The sequence below is a fragment of the Cyprinodon tularosa genome, unplaced genomic scaffold (assembly GCF_016077235.1).
Source record: "Cyprinodon tularosa strain WSP-4 unplaced genomic scaffold, ASM1607723v1 ctg214, whole genome shotgun sequence".
Classification (NCBI taxonomy): domain Eukaryota; kingdom Metazoa; phylum Chordata; class Actinopteri; order Cyprinodontiformes; family Cyprinodontidae; genus Cyprinodon; species Cyprinodon tularosa.
Genome location: NW_024038796.1, coordinates 2,523,351 through 2,545,882, shown reverse-complemented (window position 1 = coordinate 2,545,882; position 22,532 = coordinate 2,523,351). Strand labels below are relative to the sequence as shown.

At 37.5% G+C, this 22,532-nt stretch overlaps 2 protein-coding genes across 3 annotated transcripts; both read right to left on the bottom strand.

Moving 5' to 3' along the window:
• Positions 1-1,330: 1,330 nt before the first annotated feature.
• bnip3la (BCL2 interacting protein 3 like a) lies at positions 1,331-9,265 on the bottom strand. The gene is made up of 6 exons (XM_038285735.1): positions 9,157-9,265; positions 5,663-5,930; positions 5,442-5,523; positions 2,992-3,098; positions 2,747-2,896; positions 1,331-2,439 (listed from the first exon to the last, which is right to left on the bottom strand). The coding sequence occupies exons 1-6, from the start codon at positions 9,206-9,208 to the stop codon at positions 2,391-2,393; spliced, it is 708 nt and encodes a 235-aa protein (XP_038141663.1). The 5' UTR covers positions 9,209-9,265; the 3' UTR covers positions 1,331-2,390.
• A 3,652-nt stretch (positions 9,266-12,917) lies between these two features.
• ppp2r2aa (protein phosphatase 2, regulatory subunit B, alpha a) lies at positions 12,918-22,245 on the bottom strand. 2 transcript variants are annotated; one of them, XM_038285663.1, is made up of 10 exons: positions 21,916-22,245; positions 21,508-21,585; positions 19,989-20,086; positions 18,053-18,218; positions 17,810-17,922; positions 17,550-17,727; positions 15,989-16,153; positions 15,157-15,326; positions 14,274-14,365; positions 12,918-14,145 (listed from the first exon to the last, which is right to left on the bottom strand). In XM_038285663.1, the coding sequence occupies exons 1-10, from the start codon at positions 21,941-21,943 to the stop codon at positions 13,866-13,868; spliced, it is 1,368 nt and encodes a 455-aa protein (XP_038141591.1). In that variant the 5' UTR covers positions 21,944-22,245; the 3' UTR covers positions 12,918-13,865. The 2 variants fall into 2 exon arrangements, with proteins under 2 accessions (XP_038141591.1, XP_038141592.1); XM_038285664.1 differs by having other exon boundaries at positions 21,937-22,245.
• Between the last annotated feature and the right edge of the window lie 287 nt (positions 22,246-22,532).

The window sequence follows — 22,532 nt, the reverse complement described above, 5'->3', positions numbered from 1 at the left end:
AAAGTTTATTTAAATTCTAAAATGCCCTTTACTGCATGCAGATATTTTGTACATAGCTCTATAGGACCCAATATTCAAAGTATGGGTTTGAAAGTTATATAACACATCATAACTGAGAAATGAAATCGAAAAACACTACAGTTTTGTATATTATAGTTTATATTTTGTATGATTATAATCCATAAACAGAGGAGCCATGCAATGAGCATCAACACAGAAATGCATGAGTTATCCTTAATAGATGATTTCTATATTATTATAATAGATGGTCCACAAACACTGTATATGATTTAGATTGAATATATATATATATATATATATATATATATATATATATATATATATATATATATATATATATATATATATATATATATATATATATTCGGGGAGCTTATTGTCAGATAACACTTTTAAAAGCAGCCCCAAAAAATATCTTCCTCTGTGGTGGTGATTTATGCACCTCTAGCAACTGAGCAAAAACACAATACTTACACTGCCACAATGCATAACACAGCCTATACTATGCATTAATATCAAAGTATAAACACGTTATACAATATTGAGACGTGTTAATAGCAGGGGCAGGTCACAGCTTAAGTTATTTTTCACAAGTACATTATTAAATATCTAGATATATAATAAAACAAAACAAATTAGAAAGCCTAAGATAAGCCACCCATGTGCAATTGTAAAAGATAAAAGTTTGGCACTTTGCTACTGCTCTTATGCGTTAAAAAAGGGATATGTTGAGGAAAAAAAATACAGAAAAGTAGCATATGGCCTGGTATATTACCTTCCACTCTAGATGTCACTATAATAAACCTATAAATTATAGTAGCATTTGGGTACTGGAAAAAAAGGATAAGGTTTAAGCTTGGCAACCTTTTGCAAAAGTAAATCTTTAACAAACAAAAGCCCTCTGAGGGTGTCAACGAATTACAACTTCCATCTCCTACATTGTGCGACTTTTCTAAAATTATCAAAGCTGTGCAGAAACATTCAGCTCTTAACACCAATTCCTTGAAAGTTAGAGCCCAGTTACACTAGACAAAGACTGGCCCCCAACATTAAATATGAACCAGAATACTCTTGGTCACCAAAATATCTTGGAAAGATCCTTAAGCTAGCATTAAGAATTCAGAGCAGTCCCTACTATGTTTGATGAATTATGAGAGTCTGCAGATTGGTGACAGCATACAAATAAAAGAAAAGCTGGATATGTTTCAAGAAAACTGCTCACTATGCAAAAGGGTTCCCTGCTCTGAAGAGGCGCACACACCTCCAAACTGTGCATATAAGGCTGAGTGAAAGTGCACATTTTCCAGGCTATAGTTTAAATGCAGAGGGTTTTATTGTATCAATCAATTAAATGTCCTGGCATTATATTTAATGCGGAGGAGAAAAACGTGCAAGTAGTCACATATTGAAGGATTAATATCTTTTCATGATAATCACACCTCATTTAAAGAAAAACTAAACTTAATGGCTCAAAAAAATGGTGAAACCAGGTTAGAGTGAAGAGTAATAAATACTGATTGTAAATTTTGGGCACATGATGCTTTCTGACAGGACTTGCTAAGATATGCAGCCAAAGTGCTGAGACAGGTTAAAATGAATGTGCATTATTGGACTCTCAGTGGTGGCCAGCACTCTGTATAGAAAAGCCCCTGCAACGCATAATTTCATTCTGCCGATATGCTGATCAGATCCCTGTTTTTTATTCTTTTATCTTAAGCTGAAACTGCTAACAGAGGTGCAGAATCCTCCAATTATAGGAACATTTTGCAGTATGTAAAGAGAAATCCTAGAGCGTATGATGCCTGAGAAGCCTAGTAAAGCAATATCATACTTCAAAAATAGATTTTTCATATTCGCCATCAATCAAGAGATCCTGTAGGGTGGTCTTTATCTTGTGGAAATGGGCCTTAAGATCCAAAAACTCCCAGGATATTAAATGTCTCCCTCGTTCCTCGTTGTCAGTGTTTTTTTATATTGTAATCACACAGCAACTTAGTTATTTCATAATTTATCATTTTCAGAATACCTGAAAAAAAAAATATTTCTTAAGAAAAAGGACACATTTCATATGCTTTAACATAAGACACAAAAGGAAACTTTAACTTGACAACTGACACAAAATTCCTGGTATTTTTCAGCTTGATTCCAGTCGATGGCTTGCATATATGGTATTCCCCATCATGTCAAAATCTTTTGGAGTGCAACCACGTACTCAGTATGACTACATCTACAGTGTTACACCGGTTAATGCAGACTGGAAGAGAAGGATGTGGGTGTAGGACAGATACAGAGAGTGAGAGCTTGACTACAGGAGACGTTTGGGAGGCTTGGAGACATGGAAACACCCAGGCACTGCTTCATTTTCAGGTTCAGTAGGAGCTGGTGGCTGCTGCAGCGATTCTTTTCCCAATGTACACCCTAAAATAAAATCAGCAAATTGAACAGCCTTTGATTAAAACATAGAAAATACTTGGAGAATAACTAAAATGACATCATCCTAATTAATATAAGGTCTGTTTCATTTGATTTAAATGTATTTTTTCAATCAATGGTCATTGTAAATTATATTTTCTAATCCCTTTGTTTAAAATAATGGACATTACAATTACATTGTTTTCATTGTGAGAACCACTCATAAAAACAGGAAACCTTTAGGAAAAAAATGAGCAATACAGGAAAAGTGGGTTAAAATACTTTTAAACCAGAAACAGGTGTTCAAACGTACCCAAGTCCAAGAGCCAGCATGTGTGAGATGAGCAGGGAAGGGATGAAAACTTTTAGAAAGTCAGCAGAGAAGATTCCACCTTTCTTCATGACGCCCCTCTTCCTCATACTCAAAGAAACCGAGCGTCTGGGATGTCTAAAGTGGAACTCCCTGTGAAAAACAAACAAGCAACCAGTTAGCACTCCTTCCGATGCAGAGGAAAATATACTGAAGGCTACTGATTAGGACGTTGGCGGTCTACTAACTTTGGTGGGATGTTTTCAGGCCTACTGGACCAGTTGGCCACCCAATCAACTGCTTTGTTCATCAGAATGTCCTCCTCTCTGTCCTTGTCTGAAGGATCATCCTCTGACTAGAAATATAAAGGCAAAAATATGTGAAAAACAAACAGAAACTGCTACAGTCTGTTTATTGTATAGAAGGTGTGTAAGTTTTCATACTAAATTATATTTTTAATATATTTAAATTTGACATAACGGTAACAAAGAATTGTAGAGGTTGATACACTTTTCCAATTAAAAAAATCAAAAACTTTCTTACATTTTTACTCAATAATTTTCAGAATAACAGCTTTAAAATAACAGAAAATACAGCTACCAGTATTTTGGACTACATATACACTATATTGCCAAAAGTATTTGCTCACCCATCCAAATTATTGGAATCAGGTGTTCCAATCACTTCCATGGCCACAGGTGTATAAATTCAAGCACCTAGGCATGCAGACTGTTTTTACAAACATTTGTGAAAGAATGGGTCGCTCTCAGGAGCTCAGTGAATTCCAGCGTGGAACTGTGATAGGATGCCACCTGTGCAACAAATCCAGTCGTGAAATTTCCTCGCTCCTAAATATTCCACAGTCAACTGTCAGCTGTATTATAAGAAAATGGAAGTGTTTGGGAACGACAGCAACTCAGCCACGAAGTGGTAGGCCACGTAAACTGACGGAGCGGGGTCAGCGGATGCTGACGCGCATAGTGCGAAGAGGTCGCCAACTTTCTGCAGAGTCAATCACTACAGACCTCCAAACTTCATGTGGCCTTCAGATTAGCTCAAGAACAGTGCGCAGAGAGCTTCATGGAATGGGTTTCCATGGTCGAGCAGCTGCATCCAAGCCATACATCACCAAGTGCAATGCAAAGCGTCGGATGCGGTGGTGTAAAGCACGCCGCCACTGGACTCTAGAGCAGTGGAGACGCGTTCTCTGGAGTGACGAATCGCGCTTCTCCATCTGGCAATCTGATGGACGGGTCTGGGTTTGGCGGTTGCCAGGAGAACGGTACTTGTCTGACTGCATTGTGCCAAGTGTAAAGTTTGGTGGAGGGGGGATTATGGTGTGAGGTTGTTTTTCAGGAGCTGGGCTTGGCCCCTTAGTTCCAGTGAAAGGAACTCTGAATGCTTCAGCATACCAAGACATTTTGGACAATTTCATGCTCCCAACTTTGTGGGAACAGTTTGGAGCTGGCCCCTTCCTCTTCCAACATGACTGTGCACCAGTGCACAAAGCAAGGTCCATAAAGACATGGATGACAGAGTCTGGTGTGGATGAACTTGACTGGCCTGCACAGAGTCCTGACCTCAACCCGATAGAACACCTTTGGGATGAATTAGAGCGGAGACTGAGAGCCAGGCCTTCTCGTCCAACATCAGTGTGCGACCTCACAAATGCGCTTCTGGAAGAATGGTCAAAAATTCCCATAAACACACTCCTAAACCTTGTGGACAGCCTTCCCAGAAGAGTTGAAGCTGTTCTAGCTGCAAAGGGTGGACCGACGTCATATTGAACCCTATGGATTAGGAACGGGATGTCACTTAAGCTCATATGTGAGTCAAGGCAGGTGAGCAAATACTTTTGGCAATATAGTGTATGTTACACAGAAAACAGATTTGGGGTTAGCACTGCCCCCTATTGGTGAGGCACAGTACTTTTTTGCCTAAACCTCTCCTTTTTCTCTCTGAATTTATGGCAGATTAGAAACATTAAAAATCTCACTCATATTTATTACATATAAAGGACAGATTATGGAACATAGATGTGTTTTTTTGCCATGTGAAATCAAACTTGCAGGTTACCAAATAAAAGAGACTGTAATGGACAAAAATTCAAAATTCCTATACCATTCACTTAATGTGAGATAACGACACAAGAGGTGAGGCAGACCTATTCCCTGCCTCCCTGTAACACTCTTTTTTGTATTTTAATAATTTAAGCGTAAATTCAGGGATTTTGGCCAAAGAAAATCTTCCATTCATACAAAACCATTTTTATGGTACAGTTAAGAGTTGGAAAAAATAGATTTTTCACTCTCATCTAATCAATTACAGTCATGATAAAAGATGAAGTTAATGCTTTACCTGCCTTCCCATAAAACCCCTCACTGAATTGAATTCACACATACATAAAGATAACTTTGTGTAACCGGTTTACTGAAATGTCTTTTATAGGTTTGTGGGAGGAAACAGAAGAAAAAAATGACCCAGTTAACCTAATGATCTAATTTATTTCTTGTAATCTTAGTAAGTTTGGGTTTTGTTTTTTTAATGGGGAAAAAAAAAACCACAAAGCTTTTATATTTCCCACCAACCTTTGAATGCTCTATCACATAAAATGCATTCAACGCTGTTGTTTTAATATTTGAAAATGTGAAAAACTTTGAGGATCATTATTGCTTTAGCTGAGTCAAAGTGCTTTTACCTGACTTCCTCTTGGGCTGGACATCTCCACATCAAACATTATCTGGCCGTCATCCTGCCCAGGACTTGGTGGTCTGTGTGGACTGTCAATGCATTGGTTAGAATAAAAACAATGTAACACTTTATGCAATACAACTACTATTCATTCATTCTCACTCTTTATATTTCATTCATTCAAAAGTGTGACTTTCCCCACAAAGGTAAAGAACATATGTGGCCTACCTCTCACAGGATGAGTTACTAGGGCTGGACTCGTGCTGGGCATCCAGAAGTATTTTTTCCATGTCTCCATTATGAATAGAAGATGATGATGGCACATGCTCCAGTCCTCCGATTAGGGTTTCATCACTTTCAACCTCGTCTAAAGGCTGGACACTTTGACTCAAGCCTGCATTTGCGTTGATTTGGTCTTCAGCAGGTGCTGTAAGCAGACTGCTCTGCCTGCGCTCTGCCCCTGGATTACCATTCAGCTCCAGCTCTACCCAGGAGCCTTATAAACAGAAATAAATGTACCAAAAATAAAGAGAAAATTACTTTATTGGGCTTAAATAAAAACAAGCACTAGTGCTATCCTTTACATGAAAAGGTTTGATCTACATGTAAACCTCAATAAATCAGAACTATATTTGGTGATCTGAATTAAAAGGCCAATTTAAGATCTAGAAGGTTGCTGACTTGACGGTTGCCCAGCAGGCAGTGATGGACACTCTTCACAAGGAAGGCAAGCCATAAAAGGCTTTGGTTAAAGAACCTCGCTGCTCAGTCAGGGCTGCATTCAAGCAGAGGTTCACAAGCACACTGGGACATAGCATGGATTCTCAACTCAACAAGGACTGTGGAAATTTTATCCCCGGATCTTTGGTTAGGTACCTCTTCACTCTTCCCTCGGAGTCTGGAGTCAAAATTAAAGGAAAAAATACCTTTAACTGAAAAGAGGACTGCAGAGCAATCCTTTTTTTCAAGAGGTAATATGCTTTTGATGTTATGTTTGGCTCAGGAAGGACTCGTGAAAGTCACTTCCTGTGACGCCTCCTAAACTTTTGAATGGGTTTTTCTTCACTATCCACTCACCATTGTTGAAAAGTGTCTTTGGTCCAGTATGAATTACACAACATTCATCACAACCATCTATACTGGAGTTCTACTGACAAATTTATGGGGAAGCAGATTTTATTTCCCTGCTTAACTTGGCACATGTATGACATAGGTCGGTTCTTGGAGATTTTTTCCTAAAATGTAAGCGTATGTTATATTTCTAATTTCTGAATGGAGAATTTTGTTAGGATAATTATGATTGATGATGTGTGAGTTTATTACACCCTAATATTACCTGCCTGCTGTATGTCAGAATTAATGTTCTTCTATTTAGGACAGTTCCTCTGTCCGGATATACAGTTACCATCTTTATTATGTATGGAAAGAGAGCGGTGTGCTTGATCTAAGATATAGTGTAATATTTTTATAAGGCTGGAGCCATGGATGTGTCCTCATCTGCTAACGTGTATGATGTAATAATGTCATAATGTGGCAGAATGTTGTATAAAATGCTTCTCAAACTGTGAATCGTGGCTGCCTCATGAGAAGTGAGCCCGGTTGGTAAGCAGCTGCCTTCTGTAACTTAAAGCTACAGTGTGTAATTTTCAGCGACATCTAATGTCCAGACTGCAGACCGCAGCAACATGAACATCTCCCCCCCACCGCTTCTCCCCCCCAACAGTACGGCGAGCGTTACGGGACAAAATGTCTTCCACAACGGCATCACCTACCTTCTCAAGTGATGAGGTTTGTTTACATAGATAATTTTACAGATAGTATTTCATTAGTCTGTGTGTTCAGTACCGTCTCAGTTCATCTCTCTCAACTTGCCGTAGTTACTTTCGAGCGTAATGGGCGATCTCGCAATCGCTAGTTTGTTGGCTCTGCGCTGCCGTAGCGCAAAGATGTCTGCCTCCATGGCTGCGAGACCCGCTCCTATGTAATTATAAATAACGAATTCTAAGGCAACGCAAATATTAAGGTTAAGAGGCTGAGCTCGTAGATGATGATAAATAACATAGTTATGTATAATATATTACATTTCTGACTGTATATCCCTGTAATTATTACACACTGTAGCTTTAAAGCAACTTCTCCGGTCTGAGTAAGATTACAATTGCTATCAAAATCTGTTGTCATGTCTCATGGTTATTTAATACGCACACATAATGAAGTGTTATTTAAAGAGTTTGTCCCAAGTGATCTCTTTTCAGGAAAAAGAACCAGAGAGAGAAAGTTTCAAGGTGTAAACATAGAGCTTTACTTTAACAAAATTTCTGAAAGGAAAGTTTTGTTTGAAAACTACCATTTGAAGACCATATGACATTTTGCTTTATTAAAAAGAAATTAAACACTTTTAGATTTAAAAAAAATTCTCATTTATTCAGATGCACTGGTTGAAAGAAAATAAAAACTGCCAATTCATCCGAATAAACAGGAACCGTTGCAGCATGTATGGAGGTTATGGAAGAGGATTAGCGCCACTGAAAAAAAAAGTTAACTGATTTTTTTATTTTATTTCAGTTTAATATGAGAAAAAAGTCAGATTTCCGACTTTTTTCTCAGAATTCTGACTTTTTCTCAGAATTCTGACTTTTTTTCTCAGATTTCTGATTTTAATCTCAGAATTTTGGATCTTAATGTAGATGGGCACCATGAAGGGAGAGGTGTGTATGGAAGAGGATTAGGGCTTTCTGACTTTACTCTCAGAATTCTGAGAAAAAAAGTCAGAATTCTTAGAAGAAAAGTCAGAAATCTGAGATTACAGTCAGAATTCTGAGATTAAAGACAGAATTCTGACTTTTTTCTGACATATTAAACTGAAATAATATTAAAATATCTGTTAACTTTTTTTTATTTTTTCAGTGGCCCTAATCCTCTTCCGTAGGAGGTCGTTGTGCCACTGCCCCGCAAAGTTATGTAATCTGTTGAGGCCTGCACTCTATACAACGTCTCGACCTTGTGATGGCATCAGGTGCCTCTCTCTCCCTTTGAGCCAACCGTAAATTAAAAACATGCTGCTGAGTCGACGGCGCATCTGACCAGTTTGACATCACTGCTCTCCTGGGGTCTTGCATAACTGTGGTGAGCATTGTGAGCCAATCTGCGGAGATGTGTCGCTGCTCCGGCTGCATTTCAATACACACAGCTAAGCTTTCTCTCCTGACACACAGAGCAGAGTCCATTCAAGCCTAAAATACCCAGTGGCATATTTACATGCGTGTGTTTTTTAAGCAGACAGAATGCGACCACTCTTCATGTGGTACTTATGTTGCCATGAAACTGTCTTTTGAATAAGCGGATGTTTACATGTCGAGATCAAAAAGCTAGCATCTATTTGTGGACATTTGAGGAGGGCCAGAGACAATATTCAATCACATTGGCCTTTTGTTTCCCAACTTGTCTTCATGTTGGCTAAAGCTAAACCCAGCCCAGACCTCTTAACCCGATTGGCTGCTTAAGTTGTCAATCACCTGCGTTCTGAGCCATGGTTGGACTATTTCGCCGTGACGTAAGCAACACGTTATTCATCCCTACCAGAAGACAAGGAACTCCCACCACGAATATAACTTTTAACATAAAACCCGTACAACTATATTTTCAGACATTTGCGCATTTTAATTAATAATACAAAGCGGGATGTATTAAGGAGACACGTACCAGAAATGATGACGACCTACCTTGAAGTCCGGGATCTTCGTTATTGTTTTGGGGAGCAGGAGCGGTAGACATGTTTGTTGACTATAGTTCTGACGCTAAACACGGGTCTGCGCATGCGCAGCATAGATAATTCAACGACAGTCTCTGGATCAATGAGACCGCCCCCTCTTCATTTGTTTACTCGAAAGACTGAATGTATATTATGGAGGACCAACTCTGCCATATTTAAAAATGCAAAAATAAATAAATAAGCATATAATTAATTGCCCCCAAAATACAATAAACAAATAAATCTAGGTAGAAATAAAAACATATAATCAACTTTATTACTTATTTTTTAAAGTATTTATTTATGTGCATATGATAATATTTTTGTCTGTTATATTCTTCCTTTGTATTTTTTTTCACCCTATTTATTTCTTCAACGTTATTTCTGCCTGTCATTTTTTGCATTTCTGCCTCATGATGTAAATGAGGAAGGGCTGTGTCTTAGAGGGTCAACTTCTGCCCATTGGTTGGTTAGCATTTTACTGCATCGTCGAATCTACAGGAGGAGAGGAGAGTCTGAAAATATATCATGCACATAAATACTTAAAAAATAATAAAGTTGAAGATTATAGGTGACAATAAATAAGGTAATTATTACAAAGGCGAATAAATAAAGAAGCTAATTAAAAGAGATAAATACATTTATGTCTCAGTGTATAATTACATTTCTACCTATATTTATTGGTTTATTGTATTTCGGGGGGCAATTAATTGTATGCTTATTTATTTATAGAGCATTTATTTCTGTATTTATTGTCAAATATGGCAGAGTTGATCCTCCACAGTATATAGTTAAAGAATTTTCCTACAAGTCAAATGTATTGTATTTTTTTGGTAAATGTGTGCGATATGCTTGTACAAAAACATTTATCTTTGGAAAAAAAATCTTGTCATGATTTGAAAATTGATGTTCAGGGATGCCTCTCAGCTTAATATGAGTTTCTGCTAATCTGCAGATAATTTGTACAAACGTCAATCTCCACATGTGCTACTTTCTATGCAGTTATCACATACATTTCTATCAAATTAATCGTAACCACTGATCTAGAGAGGTGTACGATATTACTATAATGAATATCCTTGTGGGTCATGGTCCTAAAACCAGTATTTACTTAATTGAAGATGATTATGGAAGTTGTGATTTAACCCAAAATAAATTCCAAACAGTAACAATACAGTAGTACAGTAATTTAATTATGAATTCAAATGTGAAATCCTTTATTACATATCTAAACTGTACCTTATTCCATTTTACAAACAATGCTGTACAGTGAACCCTCTGTAGTTATTCCCAAACAGATCACCCAAACTCCTTGTCCCCTTTAAAATAACAAAAAGTAGATGTAATACACAGAAAAACAGTGCATTTTCTTTACCATTCTCATGACACAGACATGTATTAATGCTCTGTAAAGAGGACAAAATCTTTCACTTTAATATGCAAATTGGGCAATCTACTTAACCCTGGGTTGTTGTTTTTTTATAGCTATGTGGGAAAGAGTGTAAGACAGAGCAAAATGTGAACATTGTTTCAATTCTGAAAGTTCATTTCCTTGAAAATAACAATTTTGGGAGAAAGCAGCAAAAGATTCCCCTGAGCAGTCTACTGGGTGAACCAAGAAGGTTAATCAGTGTAGCTGATTATACTCTTATTTATTCATAATCCTACAAAAAGGGAGCAGGGGTCTTGTGAACTTCCATTTTGTTGACACCATCGCTTCGAATGAGAGCTGGTATGAAGAGAATTTAGCAAGAGTTATAAAAATCTTTTTGTTTTTAAATTGCAAAAAAAAAAATTTTTTATTGTTAGTAGTACATTTTAATTCATTTTATTGTGAAACAAGATGCTGATTTTCTCAATAAATGGAAGAAAATAGTTGCAATAGAAAAGATTCATTTATCCAGGAAAACAGCAGACAAAAAAAAAAGTTTAGCATTACAAAAAAAAAAGTTTCAACAACATAAAAATACTAGAAACTTATCTCACCATCAAAAGAAACGACCCAGAACCCTGAGAGACTGGAACTCAACAGTAGTTAATAATCATACTGAAAAAGGAGCGACACTTTCACAAATATGATCCAGTAGACGTAGTCTCAGTGGCTCGTTTACAAGACATATTTTACGAAGTGGAAAAGATAACCTTTATCTTCTTCATTACATTTTTACAGTTCACAGATGTTTTCTACTAAATATGACGGTGAGCCAGAATAGGTAACACATCAACCCTAAATTTCAACCGGTGACCCTTTGCTCCGATAACAAGCTGCACATGAAGTGCTTCACAGATTATTTTGAATAAAAGAAGAGCCACAAGTGTCGCATAGATCAACAAACATCACTTAAAAGTAGTCAGCTGATCTGGCTAGCCTTCAATGAAGAAAAAGACAGGGGGTTTTGTTATTCTAAGCCAAAAAAAAAAAATTATCCATCAAGCAAACCCATGGCACATAAACCAAATAGGTTTTACATTAACTCAAATTCTAACACTGAATCTTCTAAATAAATTAGATAGAAAACAACTTAATTGGCAAAAGTACAGTATAGTGCTCATCAGGTAGGAGGTACTGAAACCCGTAAATCCCAACCCTGCATAAACCTGATGCAAACCTTTGATTCATCTACCCGCTATACTGACCAAAAAGCAAAGGGAAACCTGACTTTGAAAAGACCCATCATGTAGTCAGCCTGAGGAAGATAGGTCAAGAAACTACAGTGATCAGACTGTAATATTGTCTTAATTCATAAAAAAATAAATCAGCTATAGGGATTCTTCTTCATTGATCAGGTATAGTACAAAACATTCTACAAATAAAATCTAGATGCAAGTAATAAGTTTTGTTTTTACTGCAACAGCGCATCTATTTTAGATAAACTAGACGCAGCACAAAGTTTTGGTGCCAGAGACCACATGAGAATACAAATAGGGCACGTGGGATCATTGAGGCCTTTAACACAGGTTCTGTCCTGAGTTTATAGTGGTTGCCCACAAAACAGCAAAGGGTGAACCTGAACCGCTGGATCAGGGGCACTTCACTGTGTGTAAAAACAGGACACTTTGGCATGATCAGCCATCGTCTAACCAGGCAAATTATGGTAATATGAGACTTCAATTACTTTGACAATACAAGGTAACCAACAGTTAGACTTGGGTTTTTATTAGTTATATTTACCTTTAGAGGAACGCATCAGATAGCATAAAATAAGCTAGAGTGATACCCATAATCATTTGCAGCTTTTTCTCCTCCAATCTCAAAATAAAATAATGACATCAGAGATTCCATCAATCCAATTCTTTCTTTCAATTGGCTCGGGTGGTGATAGGGAGGTCAACAAAGTAAAGAGGCAGACCCCGAACACATCAAAACTCAGAATTCCCACCATTTTCTGTCTAAGCAATGCATCAACCAGCAGAAAGTACTGTGACAAACTTCATTTTCTGTTACAGCAGCACGTAGCTCCTATTTTATGTATACTCCCTTGGGGAATTTGTGTTTAAAAGTTAACCAAAAACCGTCTCAGCAGGTTGGAGCAGCCAATGCCGGCTAGGAAAAGCAACATTGATCCATCTCCACCAAACCTTCTAGTTTTAGGTAGCCAAGAGCTAAAGTGTCTCCTACCTATACAATATAAATAAAAATGAGGAAGGATGCTCAGACAGGCACATGTAACCTGGCACGGGTAAAGTGATGTAAAGCCAAGCAGTACCACAAACAGACACACATAGAAAGGGAAGAGTTCAACAACTTCCATTTACTATAAACTCAACCACAGCAGAAATACAGTGATAAAACATACTTCTGTAGGAAAACCTGTCATACATTTTGGTTTTACACGCATTTTTTTCTCTAGTGCTGCCCCATAACCTGAGTGAATAAAAATATCAACGACATCTTATGGCTCTCCCTGTCACTGATATGGGTACGCTTGCATTAGACTGATTAACATTAACCCTGAATGACAGAAGACTTTAAGACAGACTCGTGTATCCTAAACCTCAGGGAAAAAAAAAGGTCAAAACTCTGGAAATAGAGGTTATAAGAATGTAAAATCACAGCCAGATTTTCATACAGAAGGGAGATGAATGTAAACAAGCAGCTGCAGTGAAGTTAATTTTTTTTTTTTACTTTGTTAGCTTTGATATCATTTCTCCAAAGATTTTAATGAATTAGCTAAACATAAAAATGGTTTGCTTAGTCCGTTAACAGTACAATCATACAGTACATCAGGAAAGACGGGAAAAAACTTGGCAACTTGAAACTCATTCAACAAATAAAAGGTGTTGACAGCTTGTATTAATCTATCAGGGCAGTACAAAAATGAATTTTGGGACAAACACAGAGAAACATTAAAGCCACAACAAACTAGTAGCGATAACAGATAACTTAATCAAGTCAATATGGCACAAAAAGTGATAAAAAGGTATGTTTTCCCTTTGGTTTGGGATGTAGTGGAGTTACAAATGGAAGCTCAGGAGGATGGATTGCTCCTAATGGAGGAAACTAACAGCAGACTGATGGCTGGGTGTATGGTACCATTTACAAAATAAGTCTTCTCACAATATTATAAGGACAGATTTGATCAATTTCTAGGGGCTTGGCTTAAGACGGATTTAGATATATTTTTTTCTGAGAGCAAAAGGGTTTAAGAAGAAACCGTGATCTGAAAGGGTTAACAAACTTTAGTTCATCTTATCCTGGAATATGTACAGATTGTTGGTAGTTGCCACGGCAATGATGTTGTCCAGCGGATGCCAGGCCGTGTGGAGGATCTTCTTGTTAAAGTCCAGACTGTCTACACTGATCTCATCCTTTTTACGCTTCCCACCTGTGCTTATTTTGCGAGGCTTCAGAACCGATCGCGGCTTGCTGTTTTCCCGCGACGCCTCAAAGGTCACGTCTTGTCGGTAGTCCCTGTCAAACATCCTGAAGAAGTTGTTGTAGGAACCAGTCATAACAACACTGTGGGAAAAAAATAATAAAAATCAGTCATGATCAGCTTTTTAGAAGCCGTCTCAATACAGATTGCATTTGTAATCCTTCACATCATGCCATGTCTGCTGTCAAGTTCATTGAAAACTGATACTAACCTGTCATTTCCATTCCAGCAGCATTCGAACTTGTCGAAAATGCAGTCGTTCTCATAAAGTGAACACAACTTACTCCTGAGATATTCATGCACCTGGTAAAACAGAACCGTGATTAGTTCTAATTCAGTGAAGCAAACCTGAAAACGACACATAGGTGTTTGGTTTCAATAAAAAAAAAAAAAATAAAAAAAAAATAAGTGATCTGGTAGAGATAAACAGAGAAGTCGGTTAGAGGATGAATTTGGCTCCGTTTGAGGTTTACAGACCTCAAAGACCTCAAGACCTCAAGAGTAAGGCTGAAATCAGCTGGTTGGAAATGGATTTTTTTTTTCTAATAATAGATTCTATCAAAACACTAAATGGTTCTGCCAACAAAGAACGGTTTGTTTAAATGATGCCCGAGATGACCATTTAAACAGGAAAGGGTTTACTAAACAGGAGAAGGAAAAAAGAAAATGGAAACAACAGTCAAGATAATAATCATTGTTTCCTAGAGAATGTTATTGGATTATACTATATACACATGGCGCCAGTGTACGGCAGCCTCACTTCTGTCAATGAGCCCCAGGACAGCTATGGCTACAATGTAGTTTGCCACCATCAGTGTGTGAGTGTGTGCATGAATGGGTGAATGACTGAATGTGGTGTAAAGCGCTTTGGTCTAGTCTTCTGACCTGACAAAGTGCTATATAAGTACAGACTATTTACCATTTATCACTGGGTTGATAAATATCCAGAAATACATAAAATACTAATTGCTATTAAAATTCCCAACACCAAATTATGTCTCTTTTTAATCAGTGAAACCATTTTTTACAATGACTGTAAAGCATACATTTCTGGATCGGTGCATCTTGACCAAAAAACACTTCCAGGGACAAACCTGATACGTCTCCACTGGCCGAGTTTCCATGTTCAGATCCCATATTTTGACGGACAGATAGTCTCGCGTCATCATGTAGCGTCCACTGTGGCTGAACTTGACATCAGAGATGGAAGAGATGATCTCAGAAAAGAATGAGCGGTTGTTCGGATCTTCTGGCTCCTCAAACACTTTGGTTAAAAAAAAAAAAAAGGAATGCATGTTAAGAGGATTTATCTTTTCTAAACAGCATGGTTTCATGTTAGAGCAACAACTGGATAAAACAAAGATCCGATAATCAATATTTAAAATAAGTTTGGAGGAGCTCTTTGTTTATTTACTACTTGAATATTTGGTAGTGATTTTAAAAGCATACAGATTTTTAAATGTGTCACATGTGAGGTTATCTCTTGTGAAAATGCATCTTATAGACAACATTTCATTTTTATCCACTATGTTGCCATACTAAAAAAAATGGCAACAGAACCAAACATCTATAATCTATTACAGGAAGATAAAACATTTTACGCTCTTTGATGTAGGACACCAAATCTTACAGATTAAAGTTAGTTCAGCAAACAAGCCAAAAAGTTATCGTATTATTGTTCATGATATGTAGTTATAAAAACCTCCAATCAGTTATGCTGGTCCAAACCTGGCAATGGGTGAGGGACGGCTCTGCAAGATGTTTACAGTTTATACATTCATTTCTAATAAGTTGAGACTATTTCTTGCAACCTTTTTATTCTATTTTACCAATTTTAGGCTAAGAAAAAAAAAGGCACAGTTTTTGAACCCAGTATAATATAACCACCTTATTGTCCAGCAGATGTAGCCACTGTAAGTGACTTACGTTTAGCATGCTGGTCACACAGTGCCGATGCCCTCATGTCACACAGACGGATGGTTCCTTTGCTGCTGCTGTAAACAAAAGTGTTACACTGGTCGGGGTGGAACTCTGCTGCCGTGATAACCTCTGTCAGCTCCTCCATATTGGCCGGCTTAATGTCAACAATATCTGAAAAGCAGAGGTTAAGGCCCAAAACAATGGCTGGAAAGAAAATCAAATTGTTAAGCTTTTTAACTACTTCAGCAACTGTCTGGGCATTTTATGTTGAATGGTGACTCCTGGTGGTGATATAAAGTATACAAGTCCATTATCACCTGTTTTTTTCCAGCTTGTAAAAAAAAAAAAAAAAAAAAAAAAGTTCAAATTATTAAACTGAAATATCCAAATATATAGAGTCTCAAAAGAACCAGTTTATTTATTGCCTTTGTGGATGTCCAGATTAAATTAAGGACCTGATTAAAGGGTGTTTATAATGTTGAGGACTAAAGGGCCTTTATCAAGCAGCTTAACTTTGAGCTTTCAACTATGTCATAATGCCATTTGTTATCAAAGTAGTGCACAAAGTGGTATTCCACTTGATTTGTGCAATTCTGAGTAATCCTCATGAATTTAACCAAAACTAAATTGCATCCGCCCACAAACAGAGTTCAGAACTGAGATCCGACCATTTATCCGCAAGTATCCCCATTTAAGACCCGCCTGGGACTGCACGGACCATAAATAATAAGGTGCAACCAGACACATGATCCAATGTGTACACAGAGTCGTTTATAATAATAGAGGCAGAAACGAACATTGCCTCACATCCAGTGCTTACAGATTAACAGCTGGAAATAGGCCGAAATAAGAAGGCTTGCCTTCATATACTGTTATCTGGATATTCTTGAATCAAGTTGTTTTTTTAAGATTTAGAGTTCATAAATAAGAAAATATAAATAGGTTTCATTGATGCTGTAACTCTTTGATACCTGCATTTTGTTCATATATATACCCGTGGATATACGTTTTATACGGCTACCCGACCCGGTGCAGGACTCTGATGTGAGGAAGAAAGAGAAGACTTTCGCTCTTATAATGCTGACAGCAATAATTTGTTTCGTCAGAAGCGGCATAATGCAGATGCTGCAGCTGGTCAAAGGCGACATCATAAAGTAGGCGGCACCCAAATAGAGAATCAGCGTCACAGGCAAGGTAAGCGCCTTTTATATGGGTTGGAAAAACAGCACAAGAAAACAACTAGTTTTAATTTGATTAACAAATTAAAACTCTTTAGTTCCAAAGCAATATTTTACTGAATGTACGCCTATAACTGTCTTATAGGCTCTTTCCACACCATTTCAATCAAACAACTCACATCTTTAGCTGTTTAGAAGAGCTGCTGAAAAATGCATTATGCATTAAATTGTATAATCTTTAAAGTAAGAAGTCAAGTAAGGAGCAGAAGTAGGGCTTCGTTTAAGTATGAATCGTTTTAGATGTCATTTCATTGGGGACAGGGTTGGACAATGATTCCTTGCTGCTTATTTAGGTTACAGCAACCAGGATGAAGAAACCAAAAGGATACTAAAGCTGCGATCAGTTATCTCCAGATGCCAGAGGTTTATCCGCAGGTCGTCTGCAGACAGATAGGTCTCATGATCACTGTTGACTGATATGGAGTTGATGTGGTAAGTGTGAGCATTTGCAAACACCCGTCTGGGGCTGGCTTCCACCATCAGGTCCATGGGCCTTAACACCGGTACCTGGAATACACATGTGACCTTAGTGCAAGGGAAACATTTTTTTTTCTTTTATGTGAAATGTAACAGAGCAGCTCCTACACACCCGTAGTGTTGTGACAGTGTTGGGATCTCTGTATCGCCCATCTTCTTCCTTCAAATTGTAGCCCTCTGGTCTCTTGTCACGCTCACTAATTTTCCACAGCTTGATTGTTTTATCTGCCAAGAAAGAGCAGATATCAAAGAATAATGTGCAAATATTAGCATGTCTGGAATAAAAGAACAGAAAACATCACAAGATCCTGTCTAAGGCAATTTCAATTATTCAGAAATCAAGTGATTTACTAACCATTTGTGGACAGAAGGAACTGTGCTGCATTCTTCTGAGGTAACCATCGAATCTTGTTGATCTTCTCTTCAATTTCAAGACTTTTCAGGTAGTCGAACTCAGGCTCATGGCTCTGGAAGGTGCTATAAACATTGTATTCTCCTCTGCACTGTGGCTGGTTTTTGCTCTACATGACAGACAAAAAAGTGTCATGAGGGAAAACAAATGTATTAAATACAAAATTTTTGTTGTTGTGTCTCGTTTATATTTGCTAAAAATAAAATTCTGACTTTGAAAGATGTTTCTGCCATTGATCTGTCTTGGAAAAGTTTTTACAACCTTGACATTTTTTACATGACATCACACTGTGGAGGCATCAGGGAAAGAAACACAAAGCATTGCATAATTTGTATGATTAAAAATCTGATTCAGCCATGTTAACTATCTAGTTCAACCAATAACCACTAGAACTCAGACTAGTTAACAGAGTCCCTTTGTTTATATTTTAAGATAATACAAATACAACGATTGCTGGAATGTGCAGAGCTCAGTGGAGGTACAGCAAAATGTTAGAACTCATTCATAATGGAGCCCAACTTCCATCAGGCCAGAGTGGAAGGATCATACAGGAACCATATGTATGAAGGATGTAATGCAAGGTCATAGTTTCTGTACAATCCTGTAAACACAACACTTTGTAATGCCCAAGAGGCAACCCGGCCTGTGCTAATCGGTCCCTGTTGCAATGCAATACAATGGATTGCAAATAGCGTCCTGCCTCAGGAATCAAGAAAACTTGACGTATATAAATAAAAAGTTGGCACCAACATCCTAAAATTCTAAATAAATCATATTATTGTTCTGTGGTGCATATGGGACAGCTTGGAGTCAAAAACAGTTCACGTTAGAGTCAGAGATAGGAAACACTTGCAAAAGTAATGTTTAGCTTAGTAAAAACTACACAAAAAAATCTGATTACTGAAAAAAATTTGAACATTTAGACCTGCGGAAGGAACATAACACAAAAGGCCAAGCAAGTGAAACAAAAATGCAAACAGGCCAGCTGACTTTTGGTGCCTCTGGAGGAGCCAAAAAGATCCACAACTCAGGAGGACAAATTAGTGAGTTGAAGACTGTCACCATACTTAAAATAAAACATGTGTTCTCTATTGTAAAGAAACTTTGGCAACATGATCCTGTAGAAATACTTTTCATCAGTTTCTGGTTATAGTTGTTTGAAAAACTAAGACGGACAGGTCAATGCAGCGTTAAACCCTCTACTCCCACAGTACACATTCTTAGACTGTTAAAAAGATAGTTGCTTTGATTTTGCAACGAAACCATGGAAAAGTTCAGTTCTACACAATTGTGTTTAAAAAAAAAAAAAAAAAATATTTAAAAGGGAGTATAGGCCTTAAAATTTGTGCAACTATGTCATATTTTTAATACATTCTGAGTTTTCAAATATTTATCCGTATTATTTTGTGATTTTATTGTTCATCTTTGGTTTGATACTTTTTAATGGCACATTTTATGTATAGATTTTTAATACTAGGGCTAAAGGATTTGTGAATTAATCTATGATAACAACTACTATGAGTTTAAGTGACCAAGCAAAAGTTTAGACCAACATTTAATCAAGAGGTTTTGAGTCCAACTAAACCATTTTTCAAAGGTTTCTCTAAAAAAAAAAAAAAAAACACAGAAATGTCAATACCTAAATGGGCAAAACAGGTAGATTACCCCAAAACACTGAAGAAATATACTGACTTCACTTGAAAATTCACACAACTTTCAGAATTTCTTCATTTTGGCTTCTGCTTAACAAATATGCACTAATTTGGGTTGATGTAAACTTCAAAGGAGGCCTTTTTACAGTTGTGGTTGTAAAGAGGAACTGCAAAAAAGTTCAAGGAGGAAGAATACCTTTGTTGGTGACTATAAATGAACCACATACCTCTGGTTCCTGCTGAAAGATGACAACACGACCTCCTTTGTCCCCAGTAGCAAGGAGCTCGCCAGTGTGATTGAATTCAACAGTAGAGATGATGTCAGCTGTAGAGGTAGTCACAATAATTAGACACAAACAAAACTGCAATGTAATTGATTTTATTTTTTAAGCCAGCTCTTTCTTAATTTCTTTATTTTCTTACTAAAACTAAACTGTATAAAATTACTCAACAGTAGAGTATTTTTTATCAACTATGATGGTAAAAACTAAATCAAGCATGAAGACACAACATAAAAGTGCAGCATTGACGCACTTAAGTGTAATTTATCTATATATCAGTGAACACAACTGGAAAAAAAAAATTTGATTTCCCATTCATGCATGGAGCATTTTAGAATAACGGCTTTTTAAAGTTCAGTGATGAAACTATTAATATCCATTTACAGGCTGGCACTAGCATATCTGAGAAACCCTTAATGAAGACAATAAGTGTTGTTCCAGTGCAGCGCACTAAGTGCCAGATACGACCCGACTCCGTGCAAAGCATTGTGTACAACAAAAAGGGGCTGGCAGAAGGAGACGAATCTTTGCAGGGTTTAAATACCTACGACTGTAGTGTCTGTGCAGTAAAAGCTGTCATGCATTGACACAAGGAGAAGCTCTCACATGTTCTTGCTTTCAGTAACGGCTTACCATAAACAACTATTGCTTCTTTGTTAGCTAAGTACTGAACACACACATATATAAACAGTTCTTTTCTGTATGCATTAAAGGGGATGAGAAAGGACAAAAGTAGCTAAACCTACATTGAAAAGATTAAAATCTGCTTGGCTATAAAGTAAGAGGGCAAAGCATGAAAAAAAAAAACACGCAAACAGTAGTAAATAATTTTAAATCTAATTTGCATCTGGATCTCTTGGACAAACAGATTAAAGGGATCATGGACGTCTGTAACTACTAGACCTTAAGAAAGTGTCCCTTTGAAGGAAACATAACTATCCTTCTTCAACATTTTGTAAATCCAAGTATAAATGTTAAACTGTTACATCAAAGATTGTTTATGATCATTAATCTCCCCACTTATTGAAAAGACACATACTCAGGACACAGGAGTGCAGCTATACCAACAATTACCTTTTGTTATATTTGTAATACTACTACAATCTCCATAGATTGTGGATTAGTAGGAAAAAAGCGCCTTTTAAAGATGTAATACCATAGTTTGAAAGAAAAGTAACATATATGCATGCAAGTATAAATATTAGGCACATCTGTGCAACCAGAGCATAAATGTTAGATCGGAGTTACTCTACGAAGAATAAAAAAGACTTAGAAGAAATAGTTTGATTGCATTTTTTTGTATGAAATACGTTGCTTGTGTTATTATAATAACCTTCAGGAAATATGTATGTTACAGGATTGCAATGTGATGGCAGGAAATGGGGGTAAAAATGGGCCCACATGTAAGTGCAGGGAGACAAACTGGAAGCATAATTTTAAATAAATGAGACACTAAAGTGCTTACCTTCAGCCACATCGTCATCCATCGCTCCTTTAACTTGAGAGAAGCACCACTGCACATCACCGCTTCCACCACCGGGCCCTGCACACAGCACCAACACAAGTTTTGACACAGCAACGCCATAGGAAACACATCCTGAACAGCTAGAAGCTAATACAAGGCACCACGACAACAAGGTCGTTTATGACTTGGCACAAACTGAACACCAAAAGTGCAGAGGCAATATCATCCTAGACAAGAAGTTGGGATATGTGTGGTTAGCTCACTTTGAAGCTGTTAGGAATCACACGGGATCTCGCACTAGCCTAGCTTGCTAGTTAGCTTCCTGCTATGGTTTACCACAACAGATGGACATTAAAGCAGCATATGTGCGAATAAGCATGATGATTAGTAAGAATGGCTCATACGTACGTTCTGACAGTTTTCTTTTACCTGCCATGGTGAGGGAATGGGCTCTCCGTAGCAGGTTCAGGCCCTGTACTGAAGCAGTGCTGCTGACCCGGGTCGGTTGGGCTAGTTCTGACCGAGCAGCAGTGGAGGTATGAGGCTGTTAATAACTCCAAATGCCCTCAGTCTGGAGGGTACTGTAAACGCGAAGCTACTTTTCTCCCCTTTGTTTTAACAAGAAAAAACAACGCACAGCGTATAGTACTGGTTTGAAGACTTTGTACTTCACTTCAAGATTTCCCTCGCATCTACCTCCTCCAAGCTTTACACTTTTAAAATGGCGCTACGCGAGCCGTGCTCGGCAGGAATTAGTAAGCAGACTGCACCCCACTCATTTTAAATCAAAGCCTTAGCAAAGGATGCCCCACTCTTGGCAGAATTTCCAAAATGCAACTAATAATGGTTTTGTTACAATTTTAATTGTTTATAACAAAAAGTTCACAAGACATTCTTATTTAAACAACATTATTAATAATCCCCGCCCTTGTAAACTATGCCGTTAACAAAATCGAACTAACCTTCTGCACACGCTCGAACCGTTAAACTCTTGTAAAGTTTAGTTCACTGAATTCGACTTCATT

Bases quoted from the DNA above. Each gene is read 5' to 3' on its own strand.
- ppp2r2aa (XM_038285663.1), bottom strand. From the start codon at position 21,943: ATGGCAGGTAAAAGAAAACTGTCAGAAC. The intron at 20,087-21,507 runs GTAAGCACTTTA...CTACCTCTACAG, and splicing joins GGATGACGATGTGGCTGAAG to CTGACATCATCTCTACTGTT. The intron at 18,219-19,988 runs GTATGTGGTTCA...TCTGTCATGTAG, and splicing joins TCTTTCAGCAGGAACCAGAG to AGCAAAAACCAGCCACAGTG.
- bnip3la (XM_038285735.1), bottom strand. From the start codon at position 9,208: ATGTCTACCGCTCCTGCTCCCCAAAACAATAACGAAGATCCCGGACTT. The intron at 5,524-5,662 runs GTAGGCCACATA...ATGCATTGACAG, and splicing joins AGTAACTCATCCTGTGAGAG to TCCACACAGACCACCAAGTC. The intron at 2,897-2,991 runs GTTAGTAGACCG...TGTTTTTCACAG, and splicing joins CCTGAAAACATCCCACCAAA to GGAGTTCCACTTTAGACATC.